The sequence below is a fragment of the Solanum tuberosum genome, unplaced genomic scaffold (assembly GCF_000226075.1).
Source record: "Solanum tuberosum cultivar DM 1-3 516 R44 unplaced genomic scaffold, SolTub_3.0 scf00473, whole genome shotgun sequence".
NCBI lineage: Eukaryota > Viridiplantae > Streptophyta > Magnoliopsida > Solanales > Solanaceae > Solanum > Solanum tuberosum.
In genome coordinates this window covers 253476-269519 of record NW_006239391.1, presented here as the reverse complement: position 1 = coordinate 269519, position 16044 = coordinate 253476, and the positions used below count along the sequence as shown (strand labels likewise).

The 16044-nt window shown below is 34.7% G+C and overlaps 2 protein-coding genes across 2 annotated transcripts; both read right to left on the bottom strand.

Annotated features, from left to right (window-relative positions):
• Positions 1–294: 294 nt before the first annotated feature.
• On the bottom strand, positions 295–4793 carry LOC102604030 (potassium transporter 2-like). Its single transcript, XM_015303709.1, has 10 exons — positions 4749–4793; positions 3200–3425; positions 2883–3125; positions 2732–2785; positions 2598–2648; positions 2209–2466; positions 2023–2075; positions 1810–1933; positions 1480–1734; positions 295–1361 (listed from the first exon to the last, which is right to left on the bottom strand). Exons 1-10 carry the CDS (start codon positions 4791–4793, stop codon positions 334–336), a joined length of 2337 nt encoding a protein of 778 aa, XP_015159195.1. The 3' UTR covers positions 295–333.
• Positions 4794–6001: 1208 nt separating this feature from the next.
• On the bottom strand, positions 6002–9944 carry LOC102597823 (pentatricopeptide repeat-containing protein At5g16860). Its single transcript, XM_006363917.2, has 2 exons — positions 7164–9944; positions 6002–7087 (listed from the first exon to the last, which is right to left on the bottom strand). Exon 1 carries the CDS (start codon positions 9879–9881, stop codon positions 7350–7352), a length of 2532 nt encoding a protein of 843 aa, XP_006363979.1. The 5' UTR covers positions 9882–9944; the 3' UTR covers positions 6002–7087; positions 7164–7349.
• Positions 9945–16044: the final 6100 nt, after the last annotated feature.

The window sequence follows — 16044 nt, the reverse complement described above, 5'->3', positions numbered from 1 at the left end:
TGTGTTTGGACATACATTTCAATTGATTTTCTTGAAATTTTTTTTGTGAGGAAGTGAAAAGTCCTAAATGAGATTTATTTAATTGTGGAATTTATATTTACATGATATAAAAATAATAATTTATTTTGCCATGCCAATACTTTTTTTAATGATAAAGTTGATTGAGTGATTTTATTGATAGAAAGGTCAAGTTTAGTGATTTTAATGAAACAAAATAAAGTTCAGTGACTTCCACAGGTAATTCATATTCGTGGAGCATACACAAATTTCGAATTCTCAATTCTCTACGATGTCTAGACCATGATATATTTATTGCATTGATTCGAATTTACATTATATTGTATACACCATTCCAACTTCCAAAAGGGCAGCATGAGGGATGTCTAGTCCAATTGGAGTCTCTCTACAATTTCTATCAAGAAAATCATAAGCCATGACAAGAAATTGCTTTAATAAATTTGATCCTTTGCGTACTTTCAAATGTGAATGCCCCAAAAAATAAGCAGTGCCACTTTCCCTTGCATCAACAAGTTCTTGTAGTTCTTTTCTTACTGATGAATTCATCTTAGGACTACTTTCAGGCAACACAAATCTAACTTTTTTTCTCTTTGTATGAGTAGGATTTTGATTTTCAATATCTGTTACTTGTTGACAACTTTCACCTCCAACAATAGGGACTAATGCATTTCCATTTGTCCCTAAAATTATCATCCTTCCCTCTTGCACGATCAACGATTCATCATGTCGTTCCTCTCTAGTGATGAACTCGCCTATAGAGCTAATAATCTGATCCTCGAAATCATTAACATCCCTAACATGATCACGATATCCATATCGAACAATGCATCTGTATATCTTGTATTCCTTATGACCGATCCTGCCTATAAGGTATCGTTCATTTTTGGGAATGTATGCCACGGGTAAAGACTTGAAGGAGAGTAAAATCAGCACTTGATGGAATGCAGGGAGGTTGGTGATGAAATGGGAGAAAAAAGATGGGATTCCTGTCACAATGTTAGTATGGATGAATCCAATGCCGGGGACTCTAGAAACTCCAAGTCCGGGACTTAGGTCTGTCAGCCAGTCCACAGTCACCCTGTTCTCTACGTCGAATTCATACTTTTTGATAGTACCATAGTGCCAAGAGACCATGATTGACATGAAAATCAACGAGAGAACAACGATGCACCAAGCTCCCTTGGTAAAGTTCAAGAAGCACGACGATAGGTACAATGCTTCAATTGAACCAAAGAATAACAGAAACAAAACAGAGAGAGACACACCATTCTTCTCCCATTGCAGTGCTATAATTAGTGACATAAGACAAGTAGTCACTAGCATTCCACAAATAATAGCTAAACCTGGAGCAAAAAGCTTATGAGATGTCACTACAAAGGGCATAAATTTTTTCAGAGAGTACCAAATTTAAACATTTCTAAGTGCTAAAAAACCAAGAGAAGTGAAGTTATGAAGCAATACCTGTAGCATTTGCAATAGCTGATATGTCTCGAAAACCTATCAAGATTGACAGGCTAAGGATCATAAGCATCCAATTTGCATCAGGAACATAAACCTGTCCGCGGACTTTATCTGATGTATGGATAACTTTGACTCTCGGAAAGCAAGCAAGTGCTTGACACTGGTTTATGATGGAAAAACTTGCAGTTATCGTAGCTTGGCTAGCCACGAGGGAAGCAAAAAGGGACAAAATTGTGAAAATATGCTGAAGGTGTCCTGAGCAGTTGATGACTGATGATTAGAAATTCGAAGGAACAAGTGACATGTAAAAAAATCATCTATTGAACTTACTATGTGTCACAGATTCACTAAGATGAGCAACATCATCTGAAGAGCCGAGATGTTTGGAGAAAAATGCTGCTTGGCCAGAATAACATAAGACAAGGGCTGGATATACCAAAAAGATAAAAGTGACCTGCAAAAAATGCATCCTGTGAAAACTCGTAGTCTCCATGTTATATGTACCTATTTATATTAAAAATGGCTAACGAATTTCATAAGTACCTTAATAGATCTCTTTGAAAAATGACCTAAATCTGCAAACATTGCCTCTGAACCTGAAGAATGTAGAAGTGTTTGATGTATCAGCAAACTTTGGTTTAGGAAGTGCTAGGAGATAACTGATGAATACAAGGCACTTCGACATCAAAATGGAAGTGAAATACTTAAGTTCCAGTTAACACAACTAACCTGCTATACATAAGACAATGTTGCTTAGAAGTTTCAAACTTGTCATATCTATTTTCTTAATGAATCTAAACATGTATGTTGGGGATATCGCCCAGAGGATTTGAGGATGATGAATTACATTGTACAAGCCGAATCCACTTATAAACACGAGCCACACAATAACAATTGGAGCAAAGATGACACCGATTCTGTTGGTTCCATACCGCTGCAGCATGAAAAGGCAAACCAAGATGGCACAAGCTACTGGAACTGGTATAACTGAAAGTATCATTTCACATAATCAGTAGCTAAAGGTGAAGGATTACAAATGCCAAATTAACTATATTGCCAAAAACATATTCTTGTCATTTCATTGTCCGAAACAAAAAGTTCCAAGTTAGGAAACTTACATCTCTTTAAATACTTGTCAACAGATTGTCTTGCGTTTTCTGAAGAGGTAACTGTTAAAAGTTGTATAAAGAAAATCAGCTACAAAGTTGTATAAAATATCTTGCATGTTAAGTAATTGTAATACAATTCTTACATCGGGGTGCCAATTTTGACAAGGAACGTCTCAGATTTGACGTTGCTGAATAAACTGAAACAGAAAATAACATTCAAAACCTGATCCTAATAATGTGAAAGTAGTAAGTAATGATCAGCGAAATGCCCAAATAGTGAGAAGTAAGACTAACCTGAAAGAGCAGGGGTAAAAATCCCATCACAGATTATCAAACAGGAACCAAGCAAAGCCAAAAGTAACAGCAAGTAGTGACTGCTTTTATATCTTCCAATCGCTCTTCGTGCCCTTGATTCCACCTTCATTTTAGAAGGGGTTCCTTCCTCTTGATGCATAAGCTCCGTAGCACTTGTATCACTCGGGAGAAGACCTACATTGGCACGCCTACAAAGTAGGGAATACAAAGCAAATGTACCACCTGCAACAAATCACTAACTATTAATACGATTTGAACGTATATATCAATGATAGCTAGATTTTTTCGTTATGTACCTTCTCCGTTATCATCAGCCTTGAAGACAATAAAGACATATTTCAACAAGGGAATGATGGTTAAAGTCCAAAAAACAAAGGAGAAGAGTTCATATATCTGCTGTCCTGATTTGATATGGCAAGGATCAATCGAACCGAATGCATACAACGGAGTAGTGCTTAATCGACCATATACTACTCCGAGGCTTTGAAGCGATAGAACAACCGTACGTCTCCATGTTTCTTTCTACAAAATTTCACCACACACATAGGAATAAAACATGAATATTACTTATAGCATAGTGCTGAACTATGTTGCTCGACTCTCCAAAACTGATGTTGGATCCTCTAAAAATGCACTACTTTGGAGGATTGGGCATGTATCCATCGTCATTTTTGAAGAGTCCGAGCGACATTAGTGTGCTAAAGCTATGTAACGACATTTAAAATTGTCCCACCCATGGTGGATGGGGATCATGTAAAGACATTATACAGAGCCAATTTTAGCTTTTGAAACTGAAGTAGCTGGAGTTTCAAATATTGTTTTAAATCATAGTAGTTTGTTTGACCAAACTTTTGAGAAATCAAAATCTTTTTTCTTAATGGAAGAATATATTTTTTGGAGATTTGAGGTGCATGGCCCAAAATCAAAAGTAGTTTTTTAGCAGTAACAGAAGCAATTCTTCTATTTTATTGAGAGAAAGTACAAATACGAATTCCGGACACATACTTCATAAAATGGTTCATACATATTTTTTGCTAGGAGCAACAAAAACCGGGGTTTGAAACCAAACTCCTCCTCAAGAGGATAGATGGTGTGATTCTCCCCTACCGAACTGATAGACCACCTTATGTCCAATGTGTTAATTTTTTTCTCAAACCAAAAACAAAAATTTCCTTTCAAAATATTATATTTATGAGATTGTCACTCAATAATTTAACCCATATATCTCTAAAATATAAATAAAACTCTCTCCTCCTCTTTCCTTTTTGCTTTAACTATGTTTATAATGATTAACAACCTTAATAGTATATATTTATTGTTTTATGCTTTATGTTTTAAAATTTAATCAAATAAAAATAAAAATGTAATTAAAGCTTTTCATAAAATATACTAAAAATATTTTCTCTATTCAAATAAAAATACTAATTATAAGACTAACCTTTTAATAATATTGTCCTTTTTCGTAACTTGACATCTTAAAAATACTTTTTGAAAAGATTTGTCAAACATAATTTGATCAAATACTTAAAAAGATAAATTTCCAAATTAATTGGTCAAAACATATTCTGCTTCTTTAAAAAGTATCTCTGAAAGGTTATTTTGAAAAAAAATATATCTAAAAATAAGTAATTTTTAAAAGTTCGGCCAAATAGGCTCTCAAATTTGGGGTGGATCCGCCACTATGTAGTCTGAAAACGAATCTCATTGGGTCAATCGTACATAATATTACTCTGCATTTCCACGTAATATTGTTTTCACAGCTTGTATCGGTGAACTCTTGATCACCGGCGACAACAGCATTTATAAAAAATTGAAAAATTATTAGAGTGTGTGACGCACACTTACCTTAATAGCATAATGAATGGACACAGGGCTTAGTGAAGGATCCATATCTCAGTTAAACATAGCAGAAATGCAAGGCAGCCTTTGACAAATTCAAGGTAACAATCCCAATTTCAAGTGATAATTAAGAGAGCTAGAACATTAAACATTTAAGTTCTTGAGAGGAATCGGTTGATACGAAGGAGACGCACGTTAATAACAAGGTTCAAATATATATATATAAATAGACTTTTGAGAGCACAATAAATTAAAAGTACCTAGGTACTTTTTATTTACTATAAATGTTACAGAATTAGAACAATTATGTATTAATAATGCATAAGTTATATCTGATTAGCCAAAACAAAAGTGGACTGAGTTATATATAAGTGGAACAAAATCAGAATAAACTTTTGTTGTTGCATCAAATGTTTGGTTTTTGTTAGGATAAATAGGAAGAGTTTTTAATTATTCACATGCGATGCTGACTGGTTGACTAATCATATTCCACATTACTTCTTTTTTCCCTTAATTCTCTTCTTCTTTAATTAATTGGTTATATCATTAAATTTTTTTTATCAATATATATATAATTTGAACACTTTATTTTATATAATAAATTACTGTTTCTGGTATTTAAATGGTTTCGTCATTGCTTACTCTGATTACACGAAAAAAAAATGGATTGATTTTATTACATAAATTGTTGCCGAACAAAAATTGGAAACGACAACTATAAAGTGACAATTGAGTAACCAGGATTGCCAATTGGAAAAATTGATTCTTTTTATTTTATTTTATACTGTTTTTCTTCAATTTCTTTAAACAGAGGTCCTATTCTCCCCTACATCTGGAATATTCAATTATTTTCTCAAGCCTAGAAAGTTCCGTATGTACTGTGTTTAAGTTTATTAATTTGCCTTGGTAACTAAAGATGAATAATTAGTATATGCTTTAGTGACCATACATGGGATTTCTTTTGGTTTCTCACCCAATGTCCAATACTTACTTTGGACCTCCTAACTAATCACGATTCACAAAGCATAAGACCCATTAAAGGGGAAGTGCTCCATAAGAGGAGAGCTTTTCTATTTGCATATAGCCTATTTGTCTAGAATAAGTCCTTTCTCAGATGTTGCCACCAGCTTTGAGGAAATAATGGATGATCTTGACAAACTATTGGGATAAGTACATATTTTTTATTTGGATAAGTAACTATTGGAATAAATGGAAATTAACTGAAAAGAATTAACCAATGGAAGAGAACCGATGTGTGACATAAAGCTTGTCTACATCTTCATTATTAGATCATGCTGTAAGGGTTGCAATACTACTAATGACTATCTATCCAAATCATTTTGCATTCAAAAAGATAGACCAGACTTGCACAATAGTTATTAGTCCATATAAATCAACACATGAACATTTTGAAGCTGCTAAGCAGACCATCCAAGATCATGCTCCTTCTTTGCTAAACAACCCCAACAATCATCTTTGTTCACTTTTGTGTTCATGTGCGAGTGCACTAGTGTGTGAGAGCATGTTCGAAAGGGCTCTCCCTTTGCACCATTTCAAGAAAAATTTGTACCCAAAGTGAAAAAGATATTTCTTTTGCACAAAGTAAGGATTACAACCAAGGTAAGGCATTTATGGAAGAGATTCACTCTGAACAGCATCAAGCAACCAATGGATTTTGACAATGCCTTGTTAATAATATAGCATACAGATACAATTGTACACCTTAAACAATAAATCGGAATAGTATACGGTTTGAGGAAAGAGTTTAGTGTAATAAACTAATATGTTCCGTGTATAGATGCACATGCATACATCGTTTATACATGTACATGTTTGCAATGATGGTGCTTGATGCGTTAATAAATTACCTGACTCGAGGTAAATTTGATTTGACAGTAACTTTGAGAAAAGGAAAAAAAAAACTTTTCTTATACAATGTCCTGTGAGTATCTCAAAAGTATTCTAATTAACCATTTCAGTTGGTTAATTCCATCATCATAAGCGCTAATTAAGCATTCCCACTAAGAATAGTTGGTTCTGATGTCTTCCCCGATATTACAACAGCACAGAATGACGCTAATATCCAAGTATAGTTGTATTCAGTGAAGTTGGCAGATGAAGCATTGAGAAAAATAGAGCACAAACATAAATTACTTCTCAACTTATTAGGCAATATCTTAAAGCTTATTTACATTACCTTCTTTGAATTGCAGACTTGCAACACATCCAGCTGAAGACTGGAAGGAAATAGAATATTATGCTGCAATTCTAGACCTCACTTGCAGAAGGATTCTTCTGAATGATAGGTTTAAAACCCAATCTGCAGGACAAAATCTTGGTGCTTCCTGTTCATTACGGAGAAGAACTTTTAGAATACAGAAAAACCACAATAATTAGCTTACCTTAATGAAAAGGGAGTACCATTAAAAAGAAAATGCCCCACTCTGTACTCTTGTACCATGTTGTTGCACTCACTGTGTCACTCTTCTAGAAAGCAGAAGTGTTCCAAATCCACAGACCAATGATTTATTTATGAACTTCTACTTCATTTCCAAGAGGACTTTCTTTTCCGTATACCATCCAATTGTTCCACAAGAACAAAACTTTCTACCAAAACCCTCTACAAGAGCAAGATCCATTCTTGATATGATGAAAGCGACTTGAGTCCCTCAATATAATTTCATGTTCAATGATTTTGGAGATGTATGTCATTGCAGTATGGCAGTCTCCACAAACTCGCAGGTTCTTGGTTATTCTAATAGGCACTCCAGGAGCTGACGTGAGAATGCCATAAGCAAGGGCCAACTTTTCACTATGTTCAATAAGAAGATCACCTTTCTCCTCATCATCTACATCATGAAGCGCAAAATTTGTCTCCGGAACATAGCCCATTGCTTTGATACGGTGAATCAGGTCTTCTAGGAGATCATATATCTTTTCAGACATTGGATGACATCTGTCCCCAACAAAAAATGTAACAGTCTCCTTCTTTCCTTGAACCCAACTACATCCAGGTCTCTTCCTTATGCCAGAATGTTTCATAAGAGATCTAATCCGGGCCACATCTTTCCAACGTTTGGCATTAGCATATATATTTGAAAGAAGTGTATAAGTCCCATCATTCTCAGATTCCAATTCTGACAGCTTTGCAGCAGCATGCTCTGCAAGATCCACATTTTTATGGACTCTACAAGCACTAAGCAGTGCAACCCATACTACTGAGGTTGGTTCCATTGGCATGCGTTCAATGAGCTTCATAGCTTCATCCAGTCGACCAGCACGACCCAAAATATCAATCATGCATGCATAGTGTTCAGCCCCGGGAACAACTCCAAAATCCCCCTTCATATGGTTGAAGTAATTCATTCCCTTGTCAACCATTCCAGAGTGGCTACAAGCATATAGCACAACAAGAAAAGTTACACCATCTATGGGCAGACCTTCTCCTCTCATTACGTTAAACACTTGGAGAGCCTCCTCCCCCCGACCATGCATTCCATAGCCAGTCATCAGGGATGTCCACGAGACCGTATTCCTCTGGCTCATGTTATCAAACACAAGTCTAGCTGCATCAACATCTCCAGATTTGGCATACATGTCAATGAGACAGTTAGCCACAAAGACTATTGTAGGTTCATACCCTTGTCGTAATACATATGCATGAATTTGCCTACCAATCCTAAGACTAGACAGGCGAGCGCAAGCCACCAGGGCACAAGATATAGTATACGCATTTGGGATTACAGAGTACTCATCCTTCAGCATGGCCGAAAATAGTTCTAAAGCATCATTGGCATCACCATGCTGTGCATATCCACCAATCATGACTGTCCATGTGACAACATTCCTATCTCTCCTATCAATATCATCAAACATGGCATGAGCAATTTTCATCTCCTTGCACTTTGCATACATGTCAATCAGAGCATTAGTCACCATCAGATCCTCCTCAGTATTGCTGCCTTCCAAACTGAACATTCGTTTAATGGCATAGCAATGAGTTTCCTTTCCTTGACGCAGTGCTCCAATAGCAGCACAACCTGAAAGCACAGAAACAAGAGTGATGACATTTGGCTCTGCCCCAGAAAGCCTCATCCCCTTAAAGATATTGAGCGCTTCATAGCCTAAATCCCTCTGTGCATACCCTGAAATCACAGCACTCCACGTTACAACATTCAAATCAATCTCTTCTTCCCTCATTCTCTCAAACAGTCCCAAAGCCTCATCAAATCTTCCAATCTGAGAGTACCCAGTGACCAATGCATTCCAAGAAACCACATCTTTCACCTCCATTAGCTCAAAAACCTTGTTAGCATCATCCAAACGCTTACACTTCGCATACATATCCACAATTGCATTTCCTACAAAAACGTCCTCATGCAAACATCTCCGTATCGCATAACCCTGAAGTTGTTTTCCTCGTTTCCACGCCCCTAAAGAACCACAAGCTGGAAGTACGTTAACTAAACTAACAGCATCAGGACGCAGCTCAAAACTATTCAACGAAACCATCGAATCAAACAACTCCAAAACTTTCTTATCCTCATCCTTCTGTACATAAGCCGCCACTATCGAATTCCATGAAATAACATCAGCAGTTTCTCTCACAACCGTTTCATCAAACACCTGCCGTGCATGACCCAACAGCCCACATTTCCCATACATAGCAATAACACCATTACATACAAACACATTGGAGTCCAACCCAGATGCTAGAATCAAGGAATGAACAGATTCGCCGCAAAGGAGGAACCGAAGCTCACCACATGCCTTGAGGACATAAGGGTATGTGTAGCCATCTGCGTTCCAATCAAGTCTCAGCATTTCGCGGAAGAGGACCAGAGCACTCTCGTGATGTCGGAGAATAACACTGCGTTTGATGAGGTTGTTCCAATAGAACACAACCTGAGACGACCATGTTGTGGGGTCTGCTGAGGGTGAAAAGACGCCGGCGACGACAAGTTTTGCCTTGATACAAGACTTGCATTGTTTGAGTAATTGAGTAAAAGAAGAAGGAACTGCTGCTCTTAGTAATGGCGTTGATGAAGTGAAGAAAGCGAAGAAGGAACTGGATTTGAAGCGAAAGTGAAACAGGGCTGAGTTTGAAAGTTTTGGATGCAAAGACGCGGGAACAAGCATACTCCCTAACTACCCTTGTACTTCCGATTTTATTTTTTAAAACGAATTCTGTGTATTTAAGCGAGGAATCATGTTTTGTTTTTCCTCGTTAATTTGAATTCACCTGAAAATGTCTCATCTCGTAAGGTAAAGTGTTCCTAGGTCACCATATCCAAGAAATTCGAACTTAAAATCTCTAATTAAGATTGAAGAATTAATTATTACTCCATCAACGACTTTCGTTTTTCATTTTTAACTTTTTTTTTTGTTTTTGGCAAAAGGTCAATTTTGACCCATGATTTTATTACTTAATTGGTTTGTTCGGTACAAAGAATTTTTTTTTAAAAAAAATAGGTAAATTTATTACTTATTTATTTTATATGTGATACTCCCTCTGTCTCAATTTATGTAATTTACTTTCCTTTTTAGTAAGTTCCAAAAAGAATGACACATTTCTATTTACATTAAGTAACAATTTAACTATAAAATATCTATTTTACCCTTAATAAAATGATTTACAGTCACACAAATTTCTATCATTCATTTTGGACTACAAGTTTTTAAAATCTTCCTTTTTTTCTTAAACTCCGTGTCGAGTCAAACTATCTCACATAAAATGAGACGGAGAGAGTACATATTATGGGAGGTGTAGGTTGGTGGGGTGAATACAATTTTTTTAATTTTTTTTTAAAGAACTTTATTTTCTAAAGAAGATGTTAAATATTCTCGTGTCACTATACGAGAGAAAAGAACTATGAAGTTTGTATAAATTAAAAGACTTGAAAAATGTATTTAATGCATTTCTAATTATTGTTTTCCTTATTAAAAATTAGTATACGTATTCGTGTGTTGCGCGGTTAATTGATAAATGTAATTGTAAATATTAAATTATTGACAATTTCAAAATTTAACTTATTATAAGATGATACTATAAAGTTTATGAGAGAGAATGTTAACATTTAACACCTTTATGCTATAATAGAATATTTATGAAAATAAATAAATATATAAGCATAGTTCATTGTCTAAATTTGACAATAACAAATTCTTAACATAACTTAATTAATTTATTTTTTAGAGTATTCAAAATCAGAAATACTCTCATCTTATCTATAATATGCTCGTTCTCAAATTATTTGGATGATTGTGGAATATAAATTCATAATATATAGATAAAGAAATAGAGGGGGTAAATGGTGGTGGAAAAAACTGCCCCTTGAAGAAATGAGAAGTGAGGGGAGTTGCGGTAGTTTTCAAATAATCTTCTACATTTTATTTATATATATTTGATACACATTAAAACTAAAATGTCGTATTTAAAATTTAAAACTACCCCACTTTTCTAAAAAAATATTATTTTTTTTATATATATTTGATACACATTCAAACAAAAGCTGTCGTATTTAAAATTTAAAACTGCCCCATTTTTTCTACGGAATTTAAAATCTAAAAGTTAAAACTGCCCTATTTTTTCATAGAATTTAAAATTTAAAAATTTAAAACTGCCCCATTTTTTCTCTATATACTTTAGATTGAATTAAAAATAATATATAAAATTTAAACTCAAAATATTTAATTTTGTAATATATATTTTATTGAAAATTTTGAATTTAATATGAATAAAAAATTATTATTTTTATTAATATAAAATTTTCTATCAATTTTTTTTTTTTTTTAGAAGATGTCGGTTATGGAATTTTGTATTTTATAGAACTAAGGTTAGTTAATTGTGTTTTGAAATTCGAATTTTAAATTAAAAATAGAAGATATTTTTCTCAAACAATTTCTTAATTATTTGGAGAATTGAACAATGGCACGTGACTTTTTATTGTCCAGATATAAATTTGCTTCAATATTTTTGAAATAATTGAGTAATTAAAAACTTTAATCATTTATTATTTTCTAATTGAATGATTTGTGGTACACTTTTCAAATAAAAATTCAATATTTTTGTGACATTAAATATTCATTGTTTACCAATTGTGACTTTGCATAGATGAACTTGAATAGAGTGGAATGGATTCAACAACCTTTTGGGCCAATTCTTTTTAGCAAACCCACCCCAAAACATTTTCAAAGAAACCCAGCCCACCAACAATACGTACAAGTTACAACAATACCAAACAGACCCACCGCCCCCACTTCGTTCTTCTTCCCAGCGAGAACACAGGCGCGAAGAACCAGAAACCGAACCAGTCCAGCAATAGCGAACCGATCGAGCCCAGCTCGCGCGTGTCCGTGCTCTCTCAGCCCCGTCCTTATCCTCTCGTACAGAACCGTTGGAGATTCGTTCAACGTGTCGCCATTTCATGTGCTCGAAATCGTGCGGCTCCTATCAATTTTCCGTTGCCCTCCAACGTTCTCCTTAAGAAGAATTCGAATTTCAAATTCAAAATGGTTCCGATTCCCCCCATTTCGAACCCTCATCTCCCCTCTATAAAAGGACCCCCATCTTCTATATTTATGGGGTTGGTGATTTCTTTAGTTTTTGTCTTCAAAACGACACAAGAGACAGTGAGTAAAGAGAAGAAGAACGGAAAGGTTACAAAACATAGATAGGCAAAAGATTTCGGTTGATAATATCCCTGTAGCTGGGTCTGCTGTTTTGGAAATCAATTTTCCGCCGGAATCTCATCGTGGTGATGTTAGAGCTCGCTCCAATTCGCTTGTCTCGTCTCAGCTCGCTGCCCGGAAAGAGGTAACGCCACTTCCCTCACTTACGTTATATTTCTATTCCAATAATGATGTGACAGATCTATATTTTCTTGATGAATTTCTTTAGCTTTCTTTTGTTCTTCTTGATGTTATATCTGCTCTTTTATTTTGAGACTTATCTGCTTAGCCCCATTCGTTTTGGTTGGAGGGTTCTTTGAATACTCATCAGTGTTAATGTCTTTATCTGATTTCTGGTGTTCTGGTCCCATATCTCGTGGTCGATATTTTCGCAGATCATTTTTGGTTTCAAACTTTCTCTGGGCAGTGATCTGATATGTTTCGAGTTTAGCTATTTGTGAGCGATTATTTAGATGTCATCTCCGAGTGAGTTTATTTTCATTTGAAGTGTGGTGTGACAAGAAATGATCTGGTAATCTGCTAGGTTCTTTGTTTATAATAATCTCAGCATGTTAGCCTTTTAAGTACTTTCATGTTATCATTCGTTAATTCCTACTTGACATCACATGTTTGTTGCTCGAAACGAGCTCCATAACGCAGTAAGTGATCAATTTTGGTCATGGATCTTCCCTTCAATAGGGTTGATTCTTACTTGAATTCTTGATAGATGTTTAAATTTCAATGTTAATAGTTGGCTTCATGTTAATTAAATGCTACTATGGTTACAGTTAGACATGATATTGTTTGTCATTCACCTTATCCTGTTTCAACTTGGCTTATAGGATTGTTGTTAGTTCATTTCTAAATATGCATCTAATCTTGTTGTGTTGAACTGTTTTAATTCAAAATGTGATTAATGTGTTTGCTTTTCTCTTTTTTCCAAGTAATATGTTCCTAGTACATTCTTTCATATATTTGCTAACTTAGTTGTTCTGATCCATATGTTTTCTGTTTCTGTGCGTACATGTCATGCCTTGGTTGTTTTCTTTTTCTTCTCCTAAAATGATATTTGCTAACTTAGTTGTTTTATTAGTCTTTTTTGCACTCTTGTGTTTTTAGCTTGCTACTTGCCTTTGTTCGAATGCTATATTCGTAAGCATATCCTTACTTACTTTGGGGCTGCCTGTTGTTTCCAGTGTATCTCAACCTTTTAGAAAACAATTATTTCTCCCTTATCATGTGTTACTGCCTCAATAAGATGCCACCATTTCTCCTGTTAGTGTTCATTTATTTCATGGAGTTTAATATGTTTTTGTTCCTTTTTCTATGTTAATAACAGTTAATGCAGTAGTACTCTCACATTCCTCTTTATTAATTGTTAATTCCTGCTTGACATCACATGTTTGTTGCTCGAAATGAGCTCCATAACGCAGTAAGTGATCAATTTTGGTCATGGATCTTCCCTTCAATAGGGTTGATTCTTACTTGAATTCTTGATAGATGCTTAAATTCCAATGTTAATAGTTGGCTTCATGTTAATTAAATGCTACTATGGTTACAGTTAGACATGATATTATTTGTCACACCTTATCCTGTTTCAACTTGTCTTATAGGATTGTTGTTAGTTCATTTCTAAATATGCATCTAATCTTGATGTGTTGAACTGTTTTAATTCAAAATGTGTTTGCTTTTCTCTTTTTTCCAAGTAATATGTTCCTAGTACATTCTTTCATATATTTGCTGATCCATATGTTTTCTGTTTCTGTGCGTACATGTCATGCCTTGGTTGTTTTCTTGTTCTTCTCCTCAAATGATATTTGCTAACTTAGTTGTTTTATTAGTCTTTTATGCACTCTCTCGTGTTTTTAGCTTGCTACTTGCCTTTGTTCGAATGCTATATTCCTAAGCATATCCTTTTACTTACTTTGGGGTTGCCTGTTGTTTCCGGTGTATCTCAAACCTTTAAGAAAACAATTATTTCTCCCTTATCATGTGTTACTGCCTCAATAAGATACCACCATTTCTCCTGTTAGTGTTCATTTATTTCATGGAGTTTAATAGCAGTTAATGTTGTAGGTACTCTCACATTCCTCTTTATTATTTGTTAACCACTAAGTGTGTTTCTCCAAGTAGAATCTGATTTTTATTTCTTTTATGCAAGCATTTAATTAACATGAAGCCTGTTTATGCTTCATCAAATATGTTGGATACAAAGTGTTGCATCAAATACGTTTATGCCTGTTTGCTTTGGTATCATTGACTCTTCTGAATTATACCCGAGATTCCATGATGAGCTATTAATTCGTATATTTTATTTTGTATAAGGATGAACTCTCTCGGACTGAGTCAATTGGACTCCACATGATCTCCCTTCCATCTCGAAATAGGACAAGGAGGCCCAATGCTTCCCTTTATCGAGTCAACCGAGTCAATGTAATCGAAGAATAGGTTCTCTAAAGTTGATGTACAGGTGTTCGGAGCGGATTAAAAGGTTGGATATGCACAATATACAACGATATACATCAGCGGTATATGTTGTATAGCATTGAAAATGGGCTAAATAGCCTCAATTTCAGCTTTGTATTTTGTTGCTTTGGGCCTAAGCCCCTTTTTGTCATTATTATTATTATTATTGTTATTATTATTATTATTATGTGTTAGTTATTAGGACAGGTACAAAATGCAAGAATTGGGCCTAAAACGCAACAGAGAAATTAGCTTATCTTAGTTTCTTTAGGACAGGTGTAAATGGACCATAGGTCCAAAGCTAAATTCAGGCCCAAGTGTTGGTCCAGGCGGACAGATCCAGACTTGGGCCCAAATTTTCTTAAATATCTATTTAACTTTTATTATGTGTTATTTGTTGAATTGATTTTAAGGTTTCAGAAAATTCAATTCCCCAAAGGACACCCGTTTTGAGTTAACTACTTAATATTAAGTAAAATAATCTATTTCCTACTTGTTTTAAAAAATTATATTTAGTATGTTTTACTTGAGTAATATTTCCCCTTTCTCCCCTAAGAGAAAGTTTTAAGTTTTATGTTGTTCATTTCTTCAATTTTGCTCAAGTATGATATTTTTTTTATTAGCCAAGTAGTTAATTATCGGATAACCGCATGTTAGCGGGCGTTTCGAGTGTTTTCAAACCCTTCTTGAAATGTTAATATGAACCCTGAACTCTTTAAATGTTTTCAATTGATTTTTGTTTTAATCTTTTGAAAAATAATGGTTTATGTTCTTTTTTAAATAAAAGTATGTCCAATTTCTCTTGTAGTTTCTTACGTATTACTTGGACAAGTCCTATGATAATTGTACTAAGAATGCTTTCAAAATGTGCCAAACAATCAACGATAATTTTTTTCCAATGGTTTGTGAACTATAATTTCATTACTACAGGTGAAAAACAAAATTGATCCTTTTGAAGAAAGTGCCCCGTAATAAAGCTGATGGAAGTGCACAATCATCTTTGTATCCTAAATTATCTTTCATTTTTCCTTCACTCTTTTAGATTTGGAGTTCTTATGTTATTAGCATAATAAAAAGTCCTTCAGTTTATCCTTGATCACTTGATAGTAGGGGTGGGGGTTCATGGAATGGCGCCTCGAGCCTCCGGGGGGTAAGGGGGTAGGTT